At 46.6% G+C, this 27,285-nt stretch overlaps 1 protein-coding gene across 1 annotated transcript in view; it reads right to left on the reverse strand.

The window, feature by feature from the left end:
• Positions 1-292: 292 nt before the first annotated feature.
• The window catches only part of LOC135510065 (uncharacterized), a 51,805-nt gene continuing 24,812 nt past the window's right edge, over positions 293-27,285 (reverse strand). The window contains exons 13-27 of the mRNA XM_064930869.1: positions 26,371-26,560; positions 19,529-19,641; positions 14,142-16,307; positions 13,719-13,955; positions 13,374-13,598; positions 13,168-13,234; positions 11,469-11,615; positions 11,295-11,354; positions 5,682-5,858; positions 5,282-5,420; positions 3,750-3,802; positions 2,860-3,567; positions 2,452-2,588; positions 1,865-2,036; positions 293-1,608 (exon numbers count right to left, since the gene is read on the reverse strand). Of these exons, the coding sequence (XP_064786941.1) occupies positions 1,322-1,608; positions 1,865-2,036; positions 2,452-2,588; positions 2,860-3,567; positions 3,750-3,802; positions 5,282-5,420; positions 5,682-5,858; positions 11,295-11,354; positions 11,469-11,615; positions 13,168-13,234; positions 13,374-13,598; positions 13,719-13,955; positions 14,142-16,307; positions 19,529-19,641; positions 26,371-26,560 (4,878 nt within the window). The 3' untranslated portion in view covers positions 293-1,321. The remainder of the gene's footprint in view (positions 1,609-1,864; positions 2,037-2,451; positions 2,589-2,859; positions 3,568-3,749; positions 3,803-5,281; positions 5,421-5,681; positions 5,859-11,294; positions 11,355-11,468; positions 11,616-13,167; positions 13,235-13,373; positions 13,599-13,718; positions 13,956-14,141; positions 16,308-19,528; positions 19,642-26,370; positions 26,561-27,285) is intronic.

The raw sequence follows: 27,285 nt of genomic DNA on the forward strand, positions 1-27,285 counted from the left end.
TTAACGGTTTCCTGCTCTTTCCTATATGAGGTACAGATGAACTATGCTAGAAATGTTCAATATGTTTCTCTGATCAATCACATACTATAATTCTATGTCAAAATTTTAAGATGTGTGTGCTTGTAGAAATGCAAGAGGGACATCCTGTATTTGATCTCATTAGATATAATAATTGAGATTTTTTATAAAAAGGAATGCATTTTATTGAAACATATAGTCAGGATTTCTGTACAAGTAACTGCGTGTCACGAACCGGCTCAAAGCCCGTAACAAAAGGGAGACAACGTGGAGATAAGGAGTAACAAAACATATATTTATTAAATAAAGTAAAGTACAATATACAATGGTGTGTGTATCAGTAATCAGTAGTGTAAGTGAGTGTTTTGCATGCATGAATGTGATAATGCAGGGTGTTTAAAGGTGCCAAAGCAAACAACCAAAAACCACCAAGATACACAACAAAATCTATAATGGTGTCTGCATGGAGAGAGTCTCCTCCATGAATGGGTAAGTGGTGTATTTATCCTGGGACACACCGGCCCAGGTGTTTCCCATGTAACTCCGCCCACCGGCATCCTAATAAGGAAACAAGAACAAATAGAGAATACGGCAGACACAGTAGGAGGGTCGTCACATCCCCCCCAATAAAATCGGGGACCAACAAGGACCCCGGAACATACCGGCCCCTGCGTCCCCAAATTGCCTTTTATTGAGATGACTCATGTACTGAAGGCAGCTCTGCAGAGTGGTCACTAGCTAGCTCAGCCAAAAAGTTATAAAATCAAATTTAAACCTTATCCTAATCTTAATCCTAAACTTAACCACACTGCTAAACCGAATGCTTAACCCTAACCTTCAAATTTGGACTTTGCAGCTGAACCATCTAGCGAAACCGCTCACTGTCGCCCAGTTCTGCCTCCAGGGAAAGACTCATGACAATAAACGTCAACGGCTAACTCCACAAAAACACAATAATATATTCTCATTCACAGTACAGCTATCTGACGTATAGTATAGTGCCAAATCAAAAAGACACAAATAAATCTCACTTAAATATCTTCAAACATATTTTTAACCCTTTTAGTGATTAACCTCTGCAGATTGTGTACTACTTTAGGTCCTGCAGCAGAACACATGCAATGTGACAATCATTATGATACGTAGATATAGTGATGAGAATGATTATGACAGCTGATTATAATGATAGAAGTGAGAATCATACTCAAAAACAATAAAGGCATTTAAATGCCTTCATGCATGTAAAACAAAACTGCGTATAAATGATTACGAATGCTTTCTAATTCATTATGTAGGCCCACTATCATATGAACGTGATGAGGTACTCTGGGTACGCTTGGTCGTCGTGGAAGATGACAAACATGCTGGGTCTCTGCAGGTTGTCCACAAGACTGTCATAGCAGTCAGCGGAATCTGTGGGGGAGCGACGAGGGGTGAACTTCATGGAGGGGTCACCCTGGGTATAGCGCCCGGTCAGAACACGTGCAACGTACATACGCCTGTGCCCAGAACCATCAGGAGGGCTATATCTGGGATTGGCTGAATAGCTGGCGTTCACAGCAAAATACACACCCACTCCATATGCTGTAGCTAAAAGAAGAAGACAAGTGGAGGAAATGGATGAAGCGGAGAGAATTAATTAATAAAAATGAAAGTACGTAAAAGTAAAAGACGGCATTGTAATAGCATGTAATAGCATTGAAAGAGCATTGAAAGAGCATTGAAAGAGCATTGAAAGAGCATTGAAAGAGCATTGAAAGAGCATTGAAAGAGCATTGAAAGAGTATTGAAAGAGCATTGAAAGAGCATTGTAATAGCATTGTAATAGCATTGTAATAGCCCTTACTATTAGCATAGCTCCTGTTGAATCCATTACTTTCAATGGCGTCACAGGTTTTTGCTGCCGTCCCGTGGTAGAGTTTCCTTACGCCTACCGCCGCTGCTCCGTTCTTGGCCCGGATGCGCTGCTCACACAATGCGTACGCCTGCCACAGAAATACATTCTGCACACGCTCAATCTGGAAAAGAGACAACGTTCAAGAACCAACCAACACCTTAAAACACAACTACAGTATTGGTATTTACACTGAACAAAAATATAAAACAACAATTTCAAAGATTAAAGTTCACATGACAAAATCAGTCAATTGAAATAAATTCATTTGGCCCTAATCTATAGATTTCACATGACTGGGAATACAGATAGGCATCTGTTGGTCACAGATACCTTAAAAAAAAGTAGGGGCGTGGATCAGAAAACCAGTTTCTGGGATCTTTTATTTCAGCCCATGAACCATGGGACCAACACTTTACATGTTGCATTTATATTTTAGTATTGGTATTTTAATTTTCTATACTATCAGATACAGTATAATCAAAATAAGCAGCTGGTTGTGTGTCAGGTTGTGGCGTGTCAGGTTGTTGGTCTGTTACTTTGTGGATGGCGACTTGTGTTGCCGTGGTGCTTTGGAATGCCTGTGCCACCGCCTGGTACTCTGACGAGGTAGGCAAGAGCAGCACTCTCTTCAGCGTTTCACCAGCGGCCATATCATCCCAGTACGACGGCAATTCTAAAAGCACAGTGGAGTTTACGGCATGAACAGGACTATCAGAAGATGTTTAAAATGTTAAACGGGTTTTAAAGATGACAGTGAAATCAATAGTGGCTATGGGTCATCAGGCTGATGTCATAATGGATTGAAGGGTTAGTGTTAACTACAAATCAACGTCTGACTGTAAAGTCGCTCTGGATAAAAGCATCCGCTATCTGACCAAAATATAACATATAATAAAACTATGTCAGATATTCTAAAACTGAAAATAAAACAATTCAATCCGTACTTTCACTCTCCTCTCGCTTCATCTTATAGGTGCAACCCGTTTCCCAGTCAGTGGCCATGTTGTTCTTCAGGTTCACCCTGACTTTGCTCCCATCTGGGACATCCAGCTCTGCTGAGACATCTCCTCTTAGGTGTGCCTGCTCCAGATGGTAGTTGTCATGCATCCCCAGCTCCTCCCAAACGTCACCATGCCTGCACATAGACCACTGGACACTGAGGGCCAGTAGTGCCTCATTTCTCTCTTGCAGCTCCCTACGGAGGGCGCCACTGAGCGCACTATCCAGCACCTCGCGCACGCTCAGAACGTCCTCCTTCAGGCCTCGGAGAACATAAAACCCCTCTCCAGTCGCAGCTCCACCTACAGCTCCAGCTTCCACCCCTCCTGCCCTCTGAACTCTACCCAGCTCCAGGCTCACTCCCAGGACCTTGGCATTCTTCTGCACGGCCTGCAGCTCCACCTCTCCCAGCATGCACAGGTCCTCTCCCTTCACATCTCTCTGAGTCAGCTGGTTCTGCAAGATGGCCTCCAGCTCCCGCCTGGCCCCCCTGATGGCGTCCGCCCCACGCCCCACCACGCTCAGCACCACCGGGGGCGGTCTCCAGGGGGTGATGGTGAGGCCTGGAAGGGCATGAGGAGGGGGAAGGGAGCCATGCGAGAGGGAGGAAAAGCTGATCTTCAGTTTCTTCTTCATTATCTGTTGGGCTCTCTCTGAGGAGACAAAGAGAGGAGAGTTAAGACAGAGTGTAAAGTCACATTTTATAACTAGGATCCAAAGTTTTCCCAGTCATCAAAGCATCACCAGGTAAAACTCTGGGCCCAAGTTATATCTACATACCCAAGAATATAAAGATAATTTGTACATACACAAGTATACACACAAACACACATACCTTCCAGTGTTGGGATTGGAGCGATAGCTCCCAGTCGGCTCTCCAGCTCTGACCTGCAAACAAACAAAAACATAAATACAATGTCCTGTCCAAAGCTTAACATCCAGACATCACAGCTAAAACTCGTAAAATAACAAAACTCATTCTATAAGTGAAGCAAACTACAAACAAACGTACCATACCATTTAAACCAGGGTTGCCCAACCCTGTTCCTGGAGAGCTACCTCTGTAAGTTTTTCACTCTAACCCCAGTTGTTACTAATCTGATTCAGCTTATCAACCAGCTAATTATTAGAATCAGGTGTGCTACATAAGGGTTCCACTCTAAACCTACAGCATGGTAGGGTATTGCAGTCCAAACGCAAAGTAGAGAGCCCTCGGACCTTGAATGTCGTTTTACATCATCACATCCGAGTGTACCTTCAATGTCCCTTGCCCAAGTGAGGGTGAGTGATGATCGGAGTTGTGACGTCCTTGGTGGAAATCTTGAAGTTCAGCTTAAAAACGACCAACCTAAAGCTATTAATGTACATAGCAAGCTAACGTAGCTAGCTAGCAGTGTTATCAGGTACAGTTAACCATAGCTGGCTAGCTAGTTTTATAGTTTGGTAATTTATTTCAATAAATTCCCCAAAATATGTTTATGAAGCTAGCTATGTTTTATATGCTCCTCACTACGAGACTAATGTCATGCATAGGTGTAATAGGTGGCAGGGAAGTCAGGCGCAGGAGAGTCAAATGGAGTGTAAAATGGAGTCTTTTAATGAAGTCCATGTAACATGCTCCATAACACTAAAAGTACATAACAAACAAACATGGGTACAAGGACCCGACGCGCACCTATACAACAAACACACTACACTGACAATAAAACAATCTCTGACAAAGACATGAGGGGAAACAGAGGGTTATATACACAACAGGTAATGAATGGGATTGAAAACAGGTGTGTGGGAAGACAAGACAAAAACAATGGAAAATGAAAAAAGGATCAATGATGGCTAGAAGACCGGTGACGTCGAACGCCGAGCACCGCCCGAACAAGGAGAGGCAACGACTTCAGTAGAAGTCGTGACAACTAAGCCAATTTGATCGTAATTCCCATTTGCCAACGCTAAAATCAATGTAATCAATGAATTATTTTTGCAAGATAGCATCATAATTTTGTCTCACATACCGAAAATGCAGCCGCGTTGATAAAATTGGACACTTTGCAACCACTGAAGTTTGACACGTGACTACATTTTGAATTGAATTGTGGGTCATATCAACCAGACAAGTGATCCAGGTTCTTCACTCGGTCCCTCCAGCTAAATCGAGGGCTGTTTGTCAACTGGACCTCCACTTAAGATGACAATCAAACTGCATCCAGTTTCGACGAGGGGAAGTGGCTAGCGCCAGGGCTAATGGGGGTCAAATGAACATGTTTGGACTGTAGCCTAGCTCTTCAGGAACAGGGTTGGGAAGCCGCTGATCTAAACCAAGGCACATCAGAGACCCCACCATTTCAGACAATTAAAATGGAGACTGACCTGAATGCCTGGAAGACGGGTCTCTGCAGCATGACAATGCGGATGACAGAGAGGATGTTGGGGGACAAATCCCTCACACTTGACGCCATGCCATCCAACATGGCCTTACACACAGAGCCAGAGTCTGCTCGAGCAGCTCCTGGACAAATTTTTTTTTTTTTTAATGTCTAGAATGTCATCTAACCAGTATATTACAGAATATAGATGCTGCTGTCACTAATGAACTTGTTCATCAGTATTTGTTTTGACATTAACTAAATTGTGTCCTACGAAATTTAAGACTAACAACTGCGCACAATAAAAATATTGAACACAAATTGGTATGGCAGAGGGTTGATACAAGAGCAAATCAAGGGAGTCGGTTATGCATTTCACACAAAATAAGACACACTGTACATACCAGTGTTGACTGCAGGGAAGGCTGCAGAGCGGTAGCCCCTTCTCTCACACTGTTTCAGTATCTTCCCACAGACCTTGCTGATCCTCTGTGTGTCGCGTTTAAAGCTGACGTGAACGATCTCCTTGCAGCCCAGTGCACCGGGCCCTGTGGTGCACATCAAGTCTCCTGGCACACCCACTGATGGAGAGAAAAAGAAAGATATGGAGGCTTCTGAGGGGAGGACAGCTCATAATAATGGCTGGAATGGAGTCAATGGATGTCACGACTTCTGCCGAAGTCGTTGCCTCTCCTTGTTCGGGCGGTGCTCGGCGTTCGACGTCACCGGTCTTCTAGCCATCATTGATCCTTTTTTCATTTTCCATTGGTCTTGTCTGGTCTTCCCACACACCTGTTTTCAATCCCATTCATTACCTGTTGTGTATTTAACCCTCTGTTTCCCCTCATGTCTTTGTCAGAGATTGTTTTATTGTCAGTATAGTGTGATTGTTGCATAGGTGCGCGTTGGGTCCTCGTACCCATGTTTGGTTTGTTTGTTCATTTATTGTTATGGAGCATACTCGTGGAACTTTATTAAAATACTCCATTTTACACTCAGTTTGACTCTCCTGTGCCTGACTTCCCTGCCACCTATTACACCTATACATGACAGAATCTCTGACCAATATATATGAAGTCAGCAGGAGAGGACACTATGCCCATGGACCTGGAGGAACGCGTTCAGGAACAAGCGAGGGAGCTTGACTGTATCAGCTCCGTCATGGAGCACATTGTCCAGAAAATGGATCGCTGGGAGAGACAGGGAGTTTCTCCAGCACCACCACCACCACAACCGGAATCTCCAGTGAACATTTTTTCCTCTCCGGAATCGAGGATCCATTTATCCCTACCCACGGGATACAACGGAGATACTGCCGGCTGCCAGGGTTTCCTCCTCAAACTGAACATATATCTAGCCACAGCCTCCCCAGTACCATCTGACCGTGAGAAGAGTTACGCCCTCGTCTCATGCCTCACAGGGAAAGCCCTGGAATGGGCCAGCGTTGTGTGTAGAAGGGAGGATGCGGCGTTGGACCATTTTGAGGAGTTCACCCGCCAATTCCGGATAGTATTCGATCACCCACCTGAAGGCAAAGCAGCGGGTGAGCTCCTCTATCATCTGAGGCAGGAGACGAGGAGTGCCCAGGATTTTGCTTTGGAGTTTCGGACCTTGGCTGCCGGCGCTGGATGGAGCGACAGGGCCCTGATCGACCATTACCGTTGTAGTCTACGCGAGGACGTCCGTCGGGAGCTGGCCTGTAGAGACACCACCCTCACCTTCGACCAGCTGGTGGACATATCCATCAAGCTGGACAACATGCTGGCTACTCGTGGAAGTCTAGATCGGGGTCTGGTTGTTCCATCCTCCCGCACCCTCTCTCCCGAACCTATGGAATTGGGAGGGATGGTGCGCAGGGAGACCGGAGGGGGTTCCCGCTCGAGCACCATTCATGGTCGCAGAGGGCACACTGCTGATCGGTGCCGGGTTGGTTCCTCTGGGAATAGAGAGGGCAGGCAGGGCATTCTGGCGTCACCCCCGGTGAGTAGGCCCCATTCTCATCCAGAGCCCTCTGATGCACTAATGTTTGTCTGTCCCTTTTCCTGATTTTTCACTGCATTCCCAGTATAAGGCACTAGTAGATTCAGGTGCGGCTGGGAATTTCATTAATAAAAGTCTAGCTCATAGTTTAGGGATCCCTATTGTTCCTGTGGATATGCCTTTCCCTATTCATGCCTTAGATAGTCGACCATTAGGGTCAGGGTTTATCAGGGAGGTAACCGCACCTTTGTGTATGATAACGCAGGAGGGTCACAAGGAGAAGATTAGTCTTTTCCTTATTGATTCTCCTGCGTATTCTGTGGTGCTAGGCCTACCCTGGTTAGTTTGTCATAACCCCACTGTTTCTTGGCCACAGAGGGCTCTCACGGGGTGGTCGCGAGAATGCTCAGGTAGGTGTTTAGGGGTTTCCGTTGGTGCTACTACGGTGGAAAGTCCAGACCAGGTCTCCACCGTGCGCATTCCCCCCGAATATGCCGATTTGGCTCTCGCCTTCTGTAAAAAGAAGGCGACTCAATTACCACCCCATCGACGGGGGGATTGTGCGATAGATCTCCTGGTAGACGCTGCATTTCCCAATAGTCACGTGTATCCCCTGTCGCAAGCGGAGACGGAGGCTATGGAGACATATGTCTCTGAATCCCTGCATCAGGGGTTCATTCAGCCATCCATTTCACCCATGTCTTCGAGTTTCTTTTTTGTGAAAAAAAAGGATGGCGGTTTACGCCCGTGCATTGATTATCGATGTCTTAATAAAATCACAGTGAAATATAGTTACCCGCTACCTCTGATCAATACGGTTATTGAGTTAATGCACGGGGCACGTTTTTTCACTAAATTGGATCTCAGGAGTGCGTACAATCTGGTGCGTATTAAGAGAGGTGATGAGTGGAAGATGGCATTTAGCACCACCTCAGGTCATTATGAGTACCTGGTCATGCCATATGGGTTGATGAATGCTCCATCAGTTTTCCAATCATTTGTAGATGAGATCTTCAGGGACCTGCACGGGCAGGGTGTAGTATATTGATGATATTCTGATATACTCTGCTACACGTGCCGAGCAGGTGTCCCTGGTGCGCAGAGTGCTTGGTCGCCTGTTGGAGCATGATCTATATTTCAAGGCTGAGAAATGCTGGTTTTTCCAACAATCCATCTCCTTCCTAGGGCATCGGATTTCCACTTCAGGAGTGGAGATGGAGAGCGACCGCATTACAGCCGTGTGTAATTGGCCGACTCCAACCACGTTAAAGGAGTTGCAGCGTTTTTTGGGGTTTTCCAATTACTACCGGAGGTTTATCCAGGGTTTTGGTCAGGTGGCAGCTCCCATTACCTCACTGCTAAAGGGGGGCCCGGTGCGCTTGCAGTGGTCGGCTGAGTCGAACAGGGCTTTTGAGCACCTGAAGACTCTGTTTACCTCGGTGCCTGTGCTGGCTCATCCGGATCCCTCTTTGCCATTCATAGTGGAGGTGGACGCATCCGAAGCTGGGATAGGAGCAGTGCTCTCTCAGCGTTCGGGTACGCCACTGAAGCTTCGCCCCTGTGCTTTCTTTTCGAAGAAACTCAGCCCGGCGGAGCGAAACTATGATGTGGGGAACCGAGAGCTGTTAGCTGTCGTAGAAGCCTTGAAGGTGTGGAGGCATTGGCTTGAGGGGGCTAAACACCCTTTTCTCATCTGGACTGACCACCGCAATCTGGAGCACATCCGGCAGGCGAAGTGATTGAATCCTCGCCAGGCAAGGTGGGCCATGTTTTTCACTCGTTTTGTGTTTACTCTTTCTTACAGACCAGGCTCCCAGAACGTTAAGGCAGACGCATTGTCTCGGCTGTATGACACAGAGGAGCGGTCCATGGATCCCACTCCCATCTTCGTGTCTGGTGGCGCCTGTAGTTTGGGAGCTTGACGCGGACATTGAGCGGGCGTCACGTGCAGAGCCTTCTCCCCCTGAGTGTCCAGCTGGTCGTCTGTACGTTCCGTCTGCTGTCCGCGACCGATTGATATATTGGGCTCACACGTCACCCTCCTCTGGTCATCCTGGGATAGGTCGGACGATGCGCTGTCTTGAAGGAAGGTACTGGTGGCCCACTTTAGCTAAGGACGTGAGGATTTATGTTTCTTCCTGTTCGGTGTGCGCCCAGTGCAAGGCTCCTAAACACCTGCCCAGAGGTAAGCTACAACCTCTACCCGTTCCTCAACGGCCATGGTCGCACCTGTCGGTGGATTTTTTGACTGATCTTCCACCTTCACAGGGTTACACCACGATCCTGGTCGTTGTGGATCGGTTTTCAAAGTCCTGTCGTCTCCTCCCTTTGCCCGGTCTCCCTACGGCCTTACAAACTGCAGAGGCCCTGTTTACACACGTTTTCCGGCACTATGGGGTGCCTGAGGATATAGTGTCTGATCGGGGTCCCCAGTTCACATCAAGGGTCTGGAAGGCGTTCATGGAGCATCTGGGGATCTCGGTTAGTCTTACCTCAGGTTTTCACCCCGAGAGTAATGGGCAGGTGGAGAGAGTTAACCAGGATGTGGGTAGGTTTCTGCGGTCTTATTGCCAGGATCGGCCGGGGGAGTGGGCGAAGTTCGTGCCCTGGGCAGAGATGGCTCAGAACTCGCTACGTCACTCCTCCACTAACCTTACTCCCTTTCAATGTGTATTAGGGTATCAGCCGGTTCTGGCTCCTTGGCATCAGAGCCAGACCGAGGCCACTGCGGTGGACAATTGGTTTCGGCACGCTGAGGAAACCTGGGAGGCAGCCCACGTCCACCTTCAGCGTGTCATAAGGCGGCAGAAAATTGGCGCAGACCGTCGCCGCAGTGAGGCCCCAGTGTTCGCACCAGGGGACAGGGTCTGGCTCTCGACCCGAAACCTGCCTCTTCGCCTGCTCTGCCGGAAGCTGGGTCCGCGGTTTGTGGGGCCGTTTAACGTCCTGAGGAGAGTGAACGAGGTATGTTATAGGTTACAACTACCCACTCATTACCGTATTAACCCCTCGTTCCATGTGTCTCTCCCCAGGCCGATGGTGGCTGGCCCGCTCCAGGAGGCTGAAGTGCGTGATGTTCCTTCGCCTCCTCTAGACATTGAGGGGGTTCCGGCGTACTCTGTTCGATCCATTTTGGATTAGAGACGTCGGGCGAGGGGCCTTCAGTACCTCGTGGACTGGGAGGGGTACGGGCGGGAGGAGAGATGCTGGGTTCCGGTGGAGGACGTGTTAGATCCTTCCATGTTATCAGAATTCCACCGTCTCCATCCGGATCGCCCTCCGGGTCGTCCCCGAGGCCGGTGTCGACACGCAGCTGGAGCCGCGCGTGTAGGGGGTACTGTCACGACTTCTGCCGAAGTCGTTGCCTCTCCTTGTTCGGGCGGTGCTCTGTGTTCGACATCACCGGTCTTCTAGCCATCATTGATCCTTTTTTCATTTTCCATTGGTTTTGTCTGGTCTTCCCACACACCTGTTTTCAATCCCATTCATTACCTGTTGTGTATTTAACCCTCTGTTTCCCCTCATGTCTTTGTCAGAGATTGTTTTATTGTCAGTATAGTGCGATTATTGCATAGGTGCGCGTCGGGTCCTCGTACCCATGTTTGGTTTGTTTGTTCATTTATTGTTATGGAGCATACTCATGGAACTTTATTAAAAGACTCCATTTTACACTCAGTTTGACTCTCCTGCGCCTGACTTCCCTGCCACCTATTACACCTATGCATGACAATGGAATGGTATCAAACACATGGAAACCACGTCTTTGACGTGTATTGTTTATTTATTCAACTAGGCAAGTCAGTTAAGAACAAATACTTATTTTCAACAGTGGGTTAACTCCTCCCACCTGCCTCCATTAATAAGTGAAGAATAAGCTCGTAAAGCGATCTGTGTAGTAATTATTCAATGTCTCTATATCTTAGTGGAAAATGATTTTCCTTCGTCAAATGATTACTTTCTGACTTGTGTGAACGGATTACTCTGAGAGTTTGTGATTGTGCTAATAGGATTGTGTATGGAAACACTGTAAAACCAACCTTGTGCTAACGCTGCTTGGACTGTGGAACCTGCAGCAGTCAGAATAGCTTTGGAGACACCTAGAGGAAGATAAGGGGACGTGAGGGGACACAGAGAACAGAACAAACAAACATACACACACACAGTGATGACTAATCAAAAGCACATTGGAGGACAATGGTAACTAGTGCTACCTGAATGGTTGGCTGAGAAGTCTGTGGTGTTGACGATGACATCAGTGGTCTCACGGATGATGTCGCCAAAGACCAGTTGTAGCTTGACACTGCCCAGCGTGGCAGAGACCTCGTCCTGAGTGGTTGAGACGTGGCGATAGAAGGAGGCTAAGCGAGAGAGAGAGAGATTGACAAACAATTGACAAAAAAACAAACCAAAACAAAGGCAGAGAGAGAGAGAGAGACAAAGACAGAGAGACAGAGAAATTAACAAATAGTTGACAAACAAACAAACCTTAACCTACAACAGCACCTAGATCTTCTGCACAGATTCCGTCAGACCTGGGCCCTGACAGTAAATCTCAGTAAGACAAAAATAATGGTGTTCCAAAAAAGGTCAGGACCACAAATACAAACTCCATCTAGACACCGTTGCCCTAGAGCACACAAAACTATACATATCTTGGCCTAAACATCAGCGCCACAGGTAACCTCCACAAAGCTGTGAATGAGCTGAGAGACAAGACAAGAAAGGCCTTCTATGCCATCAAAAGGAACATAAAAGCCGACATACCAATTAGGATCTGGCTAAAAATACTTACTTATCAGTTATAGAACCCATTGCCCTTTATGGTTGAGGTCTGGAGCCCGCTCACCAACCAATAATTCACAAAATGAGACAAATACTAAATTGAGACTCTGCATGCAGAATTCTGCACAAATATCCTCCATGTACAGTGGTTCCTCCTTTAAAAGTTGGGTCATACTGCGGCACACCCTGCGTGCTGCTGCAACATTCTGTGGCACGTCATTTAATTCTCTGCCATTTCTTCTGTTACTGCAAGTTATTGCTAGTTTTACCACCAGTGGGTATCTTTGAGAAGCATTTGATAGTATTCCATATTGGCATTACCAGAGAATTTAAAAGCTTTTTTGTAATAACATAGTATATGGGATTGATTTGAAGAGATTTGGCTAAATTAATTTGATTAATATTATGGTGTTTAAATTCCGAGAAAAATTGTCTGTTTCTAAATTCAGACCGTTTCGCTCTCGGAGGGCACACTGGACGTTCGGACCAAGGAGTAGGGTTGATTTGAGCATTCTGGCCTTACAACAGTCAAGCACCCAAGCTAACGTTGGCTAGCTACTTCCAGACACAAATGAGACCACTAACCATTTTAACCATTTTTTACAGTGTCCCAGAACTTTTTGGAATTAGTGCTACAGGATGCACATTTCTGTTGAAAAAGCTAGCCTTTGCTTTCCTAACTGACTGTGCATATTGGTTCCTCACTTCCCTGAAGAGCTGCATATCACAGGGGCTATTTGATGCTAATGCAGTACGCCACAGGATGTTTCTGTGCTGGTCAAGGGCAGTCAAGTCAGGTGGGAATCAGGGGCTATATCTGTTCTTAGTTCTACATTTTTTGAATGGGGCATGCTTATTTAAGATGGTGAGGAAAGCACTTTTAAAGAGCAACCAGGCATCCTCTACTGACGGGATGAGGTCAATATCCTTCCAGGATACCCGGGCCAGGTCGATTAGAAAGGCCTGCTCGCAGAAGTGTTTTAGGGAGCGTTTGACAGTGATGAGGGGTGGTCGTTTGACCACAGACCCATTATGGACGCAGGCAATAAGGCAATGATCGCTGAGATCCTGGTTGAAGACAGCAGAGGTGTATTTGTAAATATGACAGGAATAGTTTCCTTAACTCACTCTGATCTGGAGAAGCATCCATTACAAACCCTCTGACATGCAAAGCACACTGGGAAGTCTGGAAAGCCTGGAAGTAAAACAGAATACAACCACAAGTCAAGGGCAACCAGTGATGAACTGTGTTAAACAGTAACTTGAGTTTTGATTTGGCATGAAACATCCATTGAAGTCAAGAGAGGTGCCCTTCTTTAAAAGTCTCTTCTCACCTTGGTAGAATCTCTGTCATTGGGATGGATAACAATGCGGACAAGGAAGGGGGTTCTGCTCGCTCGATTCTGTTCATACCTACGGATCTCTTCTAGCAGAACCTGTGTTACCACATTGTGAGGGAACTGGAGAACCACACCAGTTCCAAGTACAGGGAAGGCAACAGAACAGAATCCACGGATCTCACAAGAGGCTAGAACTTTCCTCACACCCTGCCTCAGAGCCTGAGAGAGGACCAGAGGTGCTGGGTTAATGGTGGTTCAAAGGTCACAACTGCCAAGTGAAGACACACTCACACATGCACACACACACACGGACACAGGGACACATACAAGGGGACAAACCTGTACTGCTGGTCCGTGGAGGTTGTTGTCCCATTGTAGACAGCTGAGGAAGAAGACGCGGCCAGAGCTGAGACCAGACAGTCCCTCCACCAGGACGTTGTCACCAGGTGCAGTCCGTCCCCCTAATTCCCTCAGAAATGCTGTCATCAGCGCCGGTCCAGCTGCCTCCGACAAGACATGACCCACTCGGGAGGAGAGAGGGTCACTACCAGCCATGGGTGACACCAGAGCATCCACCTTCAGAGAGAGACAGACAGTCAGACATACAGACAAAGACACAGACAGAGGGACAGACAGAGGGACAGAGAGACAGGCAGAGAGACAGACAGAGAGAGGGGGGAGAGATAAAGAAATTAAGTAAAAGGGTAAGAGAAAAAGGAAGACAAAGTGTAAAAGAGAAAGGGAACATTGAGTCTCTCTCACCTGCTGTTTCTCTATGGTTCCCTGGATGATCTCCACCTGGACACAGACCTCTGGAGCAGCTGGTCCCCTGGTGGAGGCAGCAGTGGTGTCTCTCTGAGGAGCATGTGTAGTGGTAGTGGTGGTGCTGGACTCTACCTCCCATCCAGGAAACTCCCTCTTCCCCTGTAACAGCCTATCACAGGCCTCCTGCATGGCTTTCACTGCCTCTCCACTCACATCAATCAGAGTGACCTTGGTAAGGATGCGCTGTTCCCTCCCAAAGTCCCTCACTGCAGAGACTATGGCCTCAGAACACACCTTCAGAGGAACGCCGAATAACCCTGAGCTGATGCAGGGCATGGCCAGGGTCTGGAGCTCCAGGGTCTCTGCCAGATCCAGGACTGCCTTTACTGTCTTCTCCAGCAGAGGGCGCTCATTCCCACCTACGCTGCCCCCTACTGGTCCCACTGCATGCAGCAGCATCTTACAAGGCAACTTCCCTCCTGTAGTCTCTACCACTGTACCTGTGGGCACTCTACCTGTCTGCCTAACCAGATCTCTGCTGGCCTGCTGTACCTCAGGCCCCCCCGCACGGCTTAGAGCTGCAGCCACGCCACCAGCGTGATCCAGGTCCTCATTGGCTGCGTTCACCAGCGCATCCGCCTGTTCCTTGGTGATGTCACCTTGTCGTACCACAACCTGCAGCCCCCGCTGGAGGCGATAGCTGGTGGCTGTGACCATCTCCTCCAGTATTGGTCCGGCGCGAGCTTCGCCGGCAACACCACCGTGGTTGTGCAGCTGGATGAAGCAGTGTTGAGAGCGACCCACCACTCCCAGGTACTCCCTTCCCAGGCCCTGGAAGTAGCGTAGCGCCCCCGGCTGGTCTATGGTCACAGTCTGGTGGACCAAGGAGGCCAGAGCGGGACCCAACCTGTCCCTAACCTGGGCCACCCGGACAGAGGGTCCAGAGAGCACCACACCGGGGTGGATGGCTGAGGCTGAGGGGTAGAGGGTCACCCCAGTGTGTTCCACACCGATCCTCTCCAGCAGTTCTGGTAGGTGGTCAGCAATCTCTGGGTAAGGGAGACACACTGTCTCCTCCACACTGGACTGGTCTATCAGAAAGGCCCCGATCTCCTCCCTCAGCTCCTGAACCTCCTTCACGTGGCCCAGCAACTGCACTCTACACCCAGGACCATACCTGGCCACCACCCTGCATCTGCTCTGGTTCATCTCCTTCACCTTCTTCTCAAGCTTGGATTTCAGTTCAGATGGCAGGGTGCCACAGTTGGGCACGTCAATCTTCTCCTCCCCAAACTCCCCCAGGAGATCCTTCTCAGCCTGGTCCAGTTTCCCAGAGGAGAGGGAGAACAGACAGAGCTCTGTATCCCCTAACTCTACCTCCACATGGAGTCCCAACCCCAGGAGACTGCTCAGGTTCCCAGGCCTCCCATACTCATCCCTCAGGAAGGACAGGAGGTGGGGGGATACCTCAGGCACCACCCGCTCCAGCACCAGAGAGATTTTATCTGTAACTAACTGTCTGGCTGTTCGGACTTCACTTGCTGAACCCATCAGCTCTAGCTGGCCAGAGTCACCGCGTGTCACCTTCACCCCTGGAACAACCTCAACTAGATCCTTCTCTATCACTTCACCTAGAAGCCGGAGCTTGGACTGTCCCAGACGACAGGTGGTGCTGATCTTCTCCTGCTTCCAGGAGCTCAGACCCTGACCCTGGAAGGCCTCCAGCTCCTTCAGCTTGGCCTGGACCTCGGGCCCCTCCCCAACCACCACCGCAAACCCTTCCCCTGCCTCGCAGTAGACCCTCACATCCTCCGAACCCAGGGTACTGCTCTGCAGCAGAGTCTGGAGCTTACGTGGGTCTACCTCATAGTGGCATGTGTACCGCTCCTGGAGCTGTTTGAACAGTCTCTCGACCTGTGCTCCAACCCCATCTCCACATGACCCAGCATGGCCTGAGCCTCTGACCACTGCCCTCCCGTCCTCTGGATGGATGTGGACAGAGCAGCCCAGAGAGGACAGCTGCTGCTGCAGGTCTCTTCCAGCCCCAGGGCTCTCCTTCAGGTATCTCAGGAGGTAGGAGTCTAGATGGAGGTCATGCTCTAGGAAACCAAGTGGCGATGTCTGGACAGGGAGGGAGGGATGGAATGGGAGGGACTGGTGACTCTAGAGTCAGAGATAAAAGGTGTAAGTCCTGGAGAATTCCACTGTTAATGATTATTATGTCTGTCTTTATCTACGTTTATTATTCATTTATTATTGTAGGTCAACCGTACAGCTGCGTCTGGATTATATCAGAAATCTAGCAACTGGTTTGGCATTTGTACATTTTGTTAGTTTAGTACAGATTGCTTTCAGTTGGAATTTATTTGAACGTCATTCCTCATATTGTAAATTCATGTTTTACTTATTATAACAATATTATATACCAAACATGCAATGTCATCAGACTATTTTGACGTCATTTGAAGGGATAATAAAGTCATTACCTGACAGACAGATCCATGATATGTGACTAAACGTTATGTTTACTGGGATGTAAATACAACAACAGTGCATTGACGTCTGTGTGGTTTGACCTCATGTTATGGAACATAACTGTCTTATCAAGCAGGTTATGTGACTCTGCATGTACTGTATAGGTGTGTCTGTATAGTCTGGCCTCACCTGACTGCTGAATGTTGTGTCTAGCAGGTTATGTGACTCTGCATGTACTGTATAGGTGTGTCGGTAAAGTCTGGCTTCACCTGACTGCTGAATGTTGTGTCTAGCAGGTTATGTGACTCTGCATGTACTGTATAGGTGTGTCTGTATAGTCTGGCCTCACCTGACTGCTGAATGTTGTGTCTAGCAGGTTATGTGACTCTGCATGTACTGTATAGGTGTGTCTGTATAGTCTGGCCTCACCTGACTGCTGAATGTTGTGTCTAGCAGGTTATGTGACTCTGCATGTACTGTATAGGTGTGTCTGTATAGTCTGGCCTCACCTGACTGCTGAATGTTGTGTCTAGCAGGTTATGTGTCTCTGCATGTACTGTATAGGTGTGTCTGTATAGTCTGGCCTCACCTGACTGCTGAATGTTGTGTCTAGCAGGTTATATGACTCTGCATGTACTGTATAGGTGTGTCTGTATAGTCTGGCCTCACCTGACTGCTGAATGTTGTGTCTAGCAGGTTATGTGACTCTGCATGTACTGTATAGGTGTGTCTGTATAGTCTGGCCTCACCTGACTGCTGAATGTTGTGTCTAGCAGGTTATGTGACTCTGCATGTACTGTATAGGTGTGTCTGTATAGTCTGGCCTCACCTGACTGCTGAATGTTGTGTCTAGCAGGTTATGTGACTCTGCATGTACTGTATAGGTGTGTCTGTATAGTCTGGCCTCACCTGACTGCTGAATGTTGTGTCTAGCAGGTTATGTGACTCTGCATGTACTGTATAGGTGTGTCTGTATAGTCTGGCCTCACCTGACTGCTGAATGTTGTGTCTAGCAGGTTATGTGACTCTGCATGTACTGTATAGGTGTGTCTGTATAGTCTGGCCTCACCTGACTGCTGAATGTTGTGTCTAGCAGGTTATGTGACTCTGCATGTACTGTATAGGTGTGTCTGTATAGTCTGGCCTCACCTGACTGCTGAATGTTGTGTCTAGCAGGTTATGTGACTCTGCATGTACTGTATAGGTGTGTCTGTATAGTCTGGCCTCACCTGACTGCTGAATGTTGTGTCTAGCAGGTTATGTGACTCTGCATGTACTGTATAGGTGTGTCTGTATAGTCTGGCCTCACCTGACTGCTGAATGTTGTGTCTAGCAGGTTATGTGACTCTGCATGTACTGTATAGGTGTGTCTGTATAGTCTGGCCTCACCTGACTGCTGAATGTTGTGTCTAGCAGGTTATGTGACTCTGCATGTACTGTATAGGTGTGTCTGTATAGTCTGGCCTCACCTGACTGCTGAATGTTGTGTCTAGCAGGTTATGTGACTCTGCATGTACTGTATAGGTGTGTCTGTATAGTCTGGCCTCACCTGACTGCTGAATGTTGTGTCTAGCAGGTTATGTGACTCTGCATGTACTGTATAGGTGTGTCTGTATAGTCTGGCCTCACCTGACTGCTGAATGTTGTGTCTAGCAGGTTATGTGTCTCTACATGTACTGTATAGGTGTGTCTGTATAGTCTGGCCTCACCTGACTGCTGAATGTTGTGTCTAGCAGGTTATGTGACTCTGCATGTACTGTATAGGTGTGTCTGTATAGTCTGGCCTCACCTGACTGCTGAATGTTGTGTCTAGCAGGTTATGTGACTCTGCATGTACTGTATAGGTGTGTCTGTATAGTCTGGCCTCACCTGACTGCTGAATGTTGTGTCTAGCAGGTTATGTGACTCTGCATGTACTGTATAGGTGTGTCTGTATAGTCTGGCCTCACCTGACTGCTGAATGTTGTGTCTAGCAGGTTATGTGACTCTGCATGTACTGTATAGGTGTGTCTGTATAGTCTGGCCTCACCTGACTGCTGAATGTTGTGTCTAGCAGGTTATGTGACTCTGCATGTACTGTATAGGTGTGTCTGTATAGTCTGGCCTCACCTGACTGCTGAATGTTGTGTCTAGCAGGTTATGTGTCTCTACATGTACTGTATAGGTGTGTCTGTATAGTCTGGCCTCACCTGACTGCTGAATGTTGTGTCTAGCAGGTTATGTGACTCTGCATGTACTGTATAGGTGTGTCTGTATAGTCTGGCCTCACCTGACTGCTGAATGTTGTGTCTAGCAGGTTATGTGACTCTGCATGTACTGTATAGGTGTGTCTGTATAGTCTGGCCTCACCTGACTGCTGAATGTTGTGTCTAGCAGGTTATGTGACTCTGCATGTACTGTATAGGTGTGTCTGTATAGTCTGGCCTCACCTGACTGCTGAATGTTGTGTCTAGTAGGTTATGTGACTCTGCATGTACTGTATAGGTGTGTCTGTATAGTCTGGCCTCACCTGACTGCTGAATGTTGTGTCTAGTAGGTTATGTGACTCTGCATGTACTGTATAGGTGTGTCTGTTAAGTCCGGCCTCACCTGACTGCTGAATGTTGTGTCTAGCAGGTTATGTGACTCTGCATGTACTGTATAGGTGTGTCTGTATAGTCTGGCCTCACCTGACTGCTGAATGTTGTGTCTAGCAGGTTATGTGACTCTGCATGTACTGTATAGGTGTGTCTGTATAGTCTGGCCTCACCTGACTGCTGAATGTTGTGTCTAGCAGGTTATGTGACTCTGCATGTACTGTATAGGTGTGTCTGTATAGTCTGGCCTCACCTGACTGCTGAATGTTGTGTCTAGCAGGTTATGTGACTCTGCATGTACTGTATAGGTGTGTCTGTATAGTCTGGCCTCACCTGACTGCTGAATGTTGTGGGTGGAGGCTCCTGGCTGCCTCTCAGAGTGAGGAAGAGAGGTCCTCCAGGCATCTCCAACACATGATTAGGTTTCTGAAGTACCCTCTCCTGGACTGAAAGAGTTACAGAGGCATGAGTTGATGTTGCCGTTGTAGTCGTTGTTATAGTAGTAGTGGTAATAAAAACAACAACTAAAAGCACCAACATATTTGTATCTTAAAAGCACCAAATGGGGCCATTTTTTACCCCAAATTGTTAATGATTGCATAGAGACACTGTCTGTCAAGCAGTAGCATGTTTTATTTAATTAACCTTCTGTAACACAAGCTTCTTTAAAAAAAAACATTTTCACACATCTGTTTTTTGTATGTTTTGTATGTTTTTCTCAGTTAATTTGATAAATTGAATCAATAGAAATGTATGAACATTTTTGGACTATTTATGTTTCTGTAACGTCTACTCCCACTCTCCGGCATTCAACATCGTCTGTCTACTAACCACAGGTCCTGGCAACCCAGTTGTACACATACCTGGCAACCATCTTCAAGCACACCTGCGTCTCATTATGAGTCTGGACTTCATTACTCCCTTGATTACTTACCCTTTATATTGCACTCTTTTGTTATCAGTCATCAGGTATTGTTGTTTGTGTTTCCATGTCAGACACTTCTCTTGTTTTGTTATCGATCCATGCTTGTTGTTATTAAACTCAATAACTGCACTTGCTTCCTGACTCTCGGCGTCTATGTTACAGAACACTACCTCCACAAATGGAAGCAGCAGTCAATCAAGACATCTCCCAGATGGTCGCTGAACAGGGTCACCGACTTCGTCAAAACCTCGACCAGCTGGCTCATTTGGGAACGGCTATGGATGAGGTCCTCTTCATTTACTCAAGGGGTTTCATCTCCAAACAGCGGAGGATTCTCTACCACAAGTCGAGCCAATACCACAGCCCATCCAGCTGTCCGTCCTGTTCAACAATGCCAGATTGTCCTTCCTGGACAAATATGACAGGACTCCATTGAAATGACGTGGCTTCCTACTCCAGTGCTCCCTCTATTTCGCTCATCAGATGGGAGCCCCCACCACCGAGAGGTCCAAGGTTGCCACATTTATTTCTCTGCTGACAGGACGAGCGTTGGAGTGGGGCACAGCAATCTGTGAGAGAGGAGAGGATAAGCTGGGTTCCTATGTGGGGTTCATGCCACCGGAGGGTAGATCGGGGGGTGAGCGCCTACTACAACTACGGCAGGATGGCCAGACTGCGGAAGAGTATGTGCTCACCTTTCAGACAGTGGCAGCATCCAGCAGCTGGAATGAGCCGGCGCTCTGCAACCTCTTCGGAAGAGATCCAGAAGGAGTTTAGCGCGCAGAGATGATAACCTATCCTTGGACACCCTCATCACAATGGTCCTCCGTCTGGATAACCTGCTTCAGGAGTGTCGGAACCCGCACTGCCTCTCTCCCTCCTCCGTTGATCGTTCTGAGTCAGAGCCTGAACCCATGGAGGTGGGGGCGACACACCTCTCCGCAGCTGAGCGACGCCGTCGTAAACAGCTGTGGCTCTGTTCTTATTTCAAACGGAAGGGGCACCAGCTTCAACGGTGTCCGGTATGTTCTAACCGGGGATCCACAAGAGCAGAGGGACAGCCACGTGATCATCCGTCTCCTGGGTTTGGCATGAGCATTCCATCCTCATCACTTTCCGCCAAACCTTTCTTAGTATACATTTCACTGTCTGGCTGTCCTTCGCCTGTGAAGGGTCATTTCACCTCTGCCCCGTTGCTTAAACATCCAGATTCTACACTGCCCTTTGTGGTGTAGTTGGACGCCTCAGAAGTAGGTTGTGGGCGGTCCTGTCCCAATGCCAAGGTAATCCACAGAAATTGTATCCATGTGCCACCTGTCCTCCTGAGAACACCTTCGTTCCCACAGGGATAAGGGATCAGCTATTGACTTGGGCACACAGCTGTCATCCCTGGACATCCAGGTATCACCCACACCATTCAGTCCATCTCTGGAAAGTACTGGTGGCTTACCTTGGCGCAGGACGTCACTCATTATGTTAAAACCTGTTATGGCTGCGATTCCTCTACAGGGATCAACATCAGAGGACATTTCAGAGTGACAACTAAAAATATAACGTCGTAACATTAAACGTTCTTGAAAATGCAAGTGTCTTATACCCTTCAAAATATTAGAATCTTGATAATCAAACTATGTTTTCCAATTTTAAAATAGCTATTACAGAGAACAAATAACATGCTTTTGTTTGAGAAGAGCAATCAACAACAGAAACATTTTCCGCCATGACAGTTTTTACACATTCACATCTGAAGGTAAAATTTGACTTTACATTTTGATATCTTGCTCTTATTTCTCTTCCTGAGGGTCCCAGTGATCAAATGAAGTGCCGTTTTCTTTGATAAAATCCATTCTCATAGCTTAAATCGAAACATTTTGTAACCTGTTTGTGCCGTGAATTCCATCTATCAATTTTTTACGGAGCATTCGACATAATTACACATGGTAAACCATTGTTTACCTAGTCATGGTTGGTTTCAGTGCATTCCTCTGGATGTTTGCAACACAGCCAAACCTCATTGGTTTTTTTGCGGGGAGTATTGACCGAAGTGAACTGATTTGAAGACAACGAGCAATGACTACCTTACGCACCAATCATTTTAGCGAAGTTTCATTGATGGACTGTATTTCTGCCCAATGACCACTGATCTTCTTGAAATCTAGCTGGGCAGATAGCCAAAGAGCTGAGGTAAACGCCAGTATGTAATGGTTTTGGGTTGGACCACCATTCCTTGTTTGATATCGCATGCGTAATGAACTCAATTCTCGCCTTGATGATCAGAGGAGTTGCTGTGAGGCTTGTTACGCGCATCTGTATTTCGGAAAGTTGTATTTTCAATGATTTCATTGAAGACATCATGGCGAGTAAATCAGGAAAAGTGAAGTCAAAGTCTAAAGGGAAAGTGAAAAAGTCAAAGTGAGACAGATTTTTTTGTTTGAGGAATCTTTGAGTGTTATGATTCAAACAGGAACTGAGGAGCTGTTTCTGCAAGGACAGGATGTACTTCTGGATGGGTAAGTGCTAATGCCGTTTTATGAAATCTAAATATATATATTTTTTTGCTAAAATATATATATAATAATATATATATTTGCAATGAAATGTGTGGTTTGTATGTTGGTTTGTTTGTGTGTGTGTGTGTGTGTGTGTGTATATATTCCATGTCAGATATATATTTTCCATGTCAGATTATATTTTCCAATTTTTCATTCAAATGGAATGGAGTAGAACAGCAAACACACACATGGCTACTGCGCCTGCAACTCCTCTTCATTTCCATATGAAATAGCCATTGGGTACTGTTCAGGGGAGGGCAGGCCCACAACAATGGCCAGAGTTGAATAGAACAGCACATCACCTTCGTGTCTGTTCCCTCTGCTCTATACAATACATATCTGTTTATTTTATGTGATGAAGGCTCATACAATACAAATATTTTTGTCATGTTTTCTTTCACAGTGATAGCGACTCCGACTGGGAGCCCCCGGTGCCAAGCTGCCCGCTCTACCTCTGCCCCCAGTGGTGTTCATATGCCACAGTTCATTACTGCAGGCATGACTGTGCCTCAGGGCCAAAAGGGCACAGCATGGAGGCATCGTTGTGTTCTGTGTCGCATGAACTGAACCACTTGTTCAGTTTGCCTCTGCTTTACATCAGAAAGAGACTGCTATGGGACATGGCACAGGCAGCAAAATATTGTGTCGAGGACTTTTTTTTCTGTTTTTTTTATATATTTATTTTTTACAACTTTTTGTGTGTGTTAGAATTGCTTTTTGATGTGTTGTATATAGTTATTCGCACTGTTGTATATAGTTATAGGTCATTTCACCAATTCGGCCACTTGGGTACATTTGGGCAACGTGTGTGGAACACCTGGGTGACTTCATGCTAAATGTCATGTAGCTAACCCATTCCTGAAGTTATCAGTTTGAAACTTTGCACACCTACAGTTGTCCTCTTGTGTTATCCATCAACATTATCTCCAGCATCCTATCTGACTGTGTGGCTATTCTAGTACATGTGAAAGATGATACTACACCAATAAAAAACAGAAAACGTATGCTCTTTCTTTCTCTTTTCTTCCACCAGATCTGTGTTATATTCTCCTACATTCAATTAACATTTCCACAAACTTCAGAATGTTTCCATTCAAATGATACCAAGAATATGCATATCCTTGCCTCTGGGGCTGAGCTACAGGCATTTAGATTAGGGTATGTCTTCAGGCGGAAATTGAGAACAGAGCGATGCAGCCATAACAGGTTTTAACTCCTATATTGTATGTGCCTAATCCAAATCCCAAAGGGGACCCTCCAGTAGGGAAACTCTATCCAATGACTCAGCGTCCCTGGTCTCATCTGTCCATTGACTTTGTCACTGATCTCCCCTCTTCTGATAGTTTTAACACCATGTTGGTGATAGTGGACAGATTCTCTAAATCATGCCATTTCATCCTTCTCTCTTGTCGCCCTAATGCTATCCAGATCGCTGAGGCAGGTCTTCAGCAGGTCTTCTGGCAATATGGCCTTCCGGAGGATATTGTCTCAGATCGTGGCCCCCAATTCACATTACATATATGGAAGGCTTTCATGGAGAAGCTGGGGGTCACGGTCAGCCTCACTTCTGGGTACCGGCGTCAGTCTAACAAGCAGGTGGAGAGGATGAAACAGGGGCTGGGGAGGTTCCTGAGGAGCCACTGCCAGGATCGGCAGGTGGGATTTGGTCCGATTCCTTCCTTGGGCTGAATACACCCAGAGTTTATTGCGACACTCCTGCACCGGGCTGAATCCCTTCCAGTGTGTTCTGGGTTATCAGCCAGCCCTGGCTCCATGGATTCTGAGCCAGACCGAAGCTCCTGTGGTAAACGAGTGGTTCAGGCATGCAGAAGAGGTATGGAACGATGCTCACATGAGACTCCAGTGCATCGTCAGAAAGAGCAGGCGGATGGCCACTGCAATGAGGCTACCGTGTTCCATCCTGGTGATCGCGTCCGGCTCTCTGCCAGAATCCTCCCGCTCCACCTGGAATGTAAGGAGCTGAGTCCCTGGTTTGTGGGGTCGTTCAAGGTCCTCTGGAGGGTCAACAATGTTATTTACAGATTACAACTCCCCACTAACTTCCGGCTCTCACCATCTTTTCATGTTTCCCTTCTCAGGCCAGTGGTTCCTGGTCCCCTGGCTGATGCCATCCCCCACGACACCCTCCTCCCGGACATTGAGGGAAGTCCTGCCTATGCCGTCAGATCCATCCTAGACTTACAATGTCATGGGGGTCGGCTCCAGTACCTGGTGGACTGGGAGGGGTACAATCCAGAGAAGTGGTGTTGGGTTCCAATGGACGACTTTCTAGATCCCAAAATCATCCGAGAATTCCACTTTTGTGTCCAGACCGGGCTGCTCCACCTGGTCGGAGTCGTCCTGCGGCTGGGGCCGAGTGTCGGGGGAACTGCCACATCTACTCCCCCTCTCCAGCACTCGACGTCGCCGGTCTACTAACCACCGGTCCTGGCAACGCACACCTGCATCTCATTATCAGTCACACCTGGACTTTATTACTCCCTTGATTACTTACCCTTTATATAGCACTCTTGTCATTAGGTAGTATTTTTTGTTTCCATGTCAGATGCTTCTCTTGTTATCGTTCATCGTTATTAAACTCACTAACTGCACCTGCTTCCTACTCCCTGCCTCAGAGGCTAAGTAAATGGTCATTGAGCTAATCTGGAGTACCGGTACACCCTACGTTGGACATTATCGGCTATATGGGCGGTGGTGCCATCAGACTCACCTGAAGCAGGAACAAAACCCTGTATACAGGTGCACGAGCTCTGCAAGTATGCATGGCTTGCATGTATATTCATCTTGTGCGCATGCTTCGGGTGATAGCAGTCTGAATGCACTGCCAGCGCTTTGAAAACTTGATTTAATTATACTGGAATTTTCATAAAAACAAAGGTTGTAAAAGTATGCTAGACATTTATAGAATCAATCATACCTAGTTTGATGTTTCTGTGACAAACGGTGAATTAGTTAGATTTATACCACTTTTATTGGCATCTTATATATTTCTATCAAAACTGGAATTTGTATTCAAAACGTACTGATATTTATGTTCAAAACGTACTGATATAGAATAAATCATAGCTCGTTTGATTCTGTCACAACGGCTGAATTAGTTATTGATTTATATAGCTTTAAATTGCATTTTAAAGATGTTATGTATTTCCATCAAATCAAAACTGGATTTTTTTTTGTCAAAGCAAGTATACTTTATAGAATTTACCATATCTATTTTTATGTTTCTGTGACAATTAATTAATGAGTTATTGATTTTTTACAATTTTAAATGGCTTTTGGCAAATATCTGTTGAAAGTCTGAATATAAAACCAACTGGTTAAAATATCGGTCCCATGACCTGAATGGGATTTGTGCCACAAATACTAAAACATTATGGAAACAGTGCCAGGAAAACTAAACTGAAGCATGGATTGCAGTCATACCTTGTCCATAGACTGCTTAGAGGGTATGGAAACAATATGTACATTTGTAATTTGAGTGAACTATCCCTTTAACTTCTATTGGTTATGATGTGACAAGAGATGTATGAGGTGAGCAGGGTCTGTGATGTAGCTAATTTAAATGTGAAAGTGAAACTGTTCCAGAATTATCGACAGGAAAACATTTTAAGATACTTTTTTACGTTTCACCTTTAGTTTCAAGTACAGTTCAAATACTAATTTCAACATTTTCATACCTGTTTGGTCAAAAAATGCGATCTTGTAAACGTTGTCACCAACATTGTGTATCGGTCCGCAGTCTCCACCACCAGATTTACGGCGAACCTGAAAGTACTTTTCAATCTTCTCTTTCTGTGCTGGATCCAGACTGGGAACCTCGAAGAAAACGGGGTATTTGTACATTTCCATATTGTAACTTAAAGTAGCCTATTCGCTTTCTTCTAATAGCTACTGTACATAGTCTCAAATCAGTTTCATTCGAACAGCACAACCGTTTACCGATCATCAGGCCTCCTGTCAGTTTTCTTTTGCAGGTGAACTTGCCAATCAATGTAGGCTGAAGCGCGCGAGCACACTTCTCGCAAAATAAACACACTTTGGTATGCAACTTGGCAATATACACCTTGGGCACGTTCAAGTTGATCAGTTTTGTCATGTGGTCACCGCCTTTCAAAGTGTGTTGCATTATGGGGATAAAAATGGTCAGACTTGCGCCTAATGTGGACTGCATGAACTTTACAAAAATCATGTGATCATAGGTAATGTAGTTTTGACTGCATTCGAATGTAAGTTTCTGCAGTTGCTCTTTACCAGCCATCCCCTGCATTGTGTGTGGCTCTATTGTCAACCAATTATTAGCTTGTTTTTGTTTGACCCACGCGAACGTGGCCAAAAACCTGACAGGTTAAACAGGAACCAACTATGCCACTCTTCACGTATTCAGTGGACATACTATCACAGTATATTGGATGACTCATTCATATTCCATTTACACAGCTCCATGTATCATTGATAGGTTTAGGCTACTACATGATAATCACATTTTCCCTATACCCATAACGAGGTTGCTACAACCTAGCCTACAAATTCATGTTTTGAATGTAGGTGCATATGTGGAGAGACAAATTGGAGTAAACAAGATGACAGACAGT

This window comes from Oncorhynchus masou, chromosome 23 (assembly GCF_036934945.1).
Source record: "Oncorhynchus masou masou isolate Uvic2021 chromosome 23, UVic_Omas_1.1, whole genome shotgun sequence".
NCBI lineage: Eukaryota > Metazoa > Chordata > Actinopteri > Salmoniformes > Salmonidae > Oncorhynchus > Oncorhynchus masou.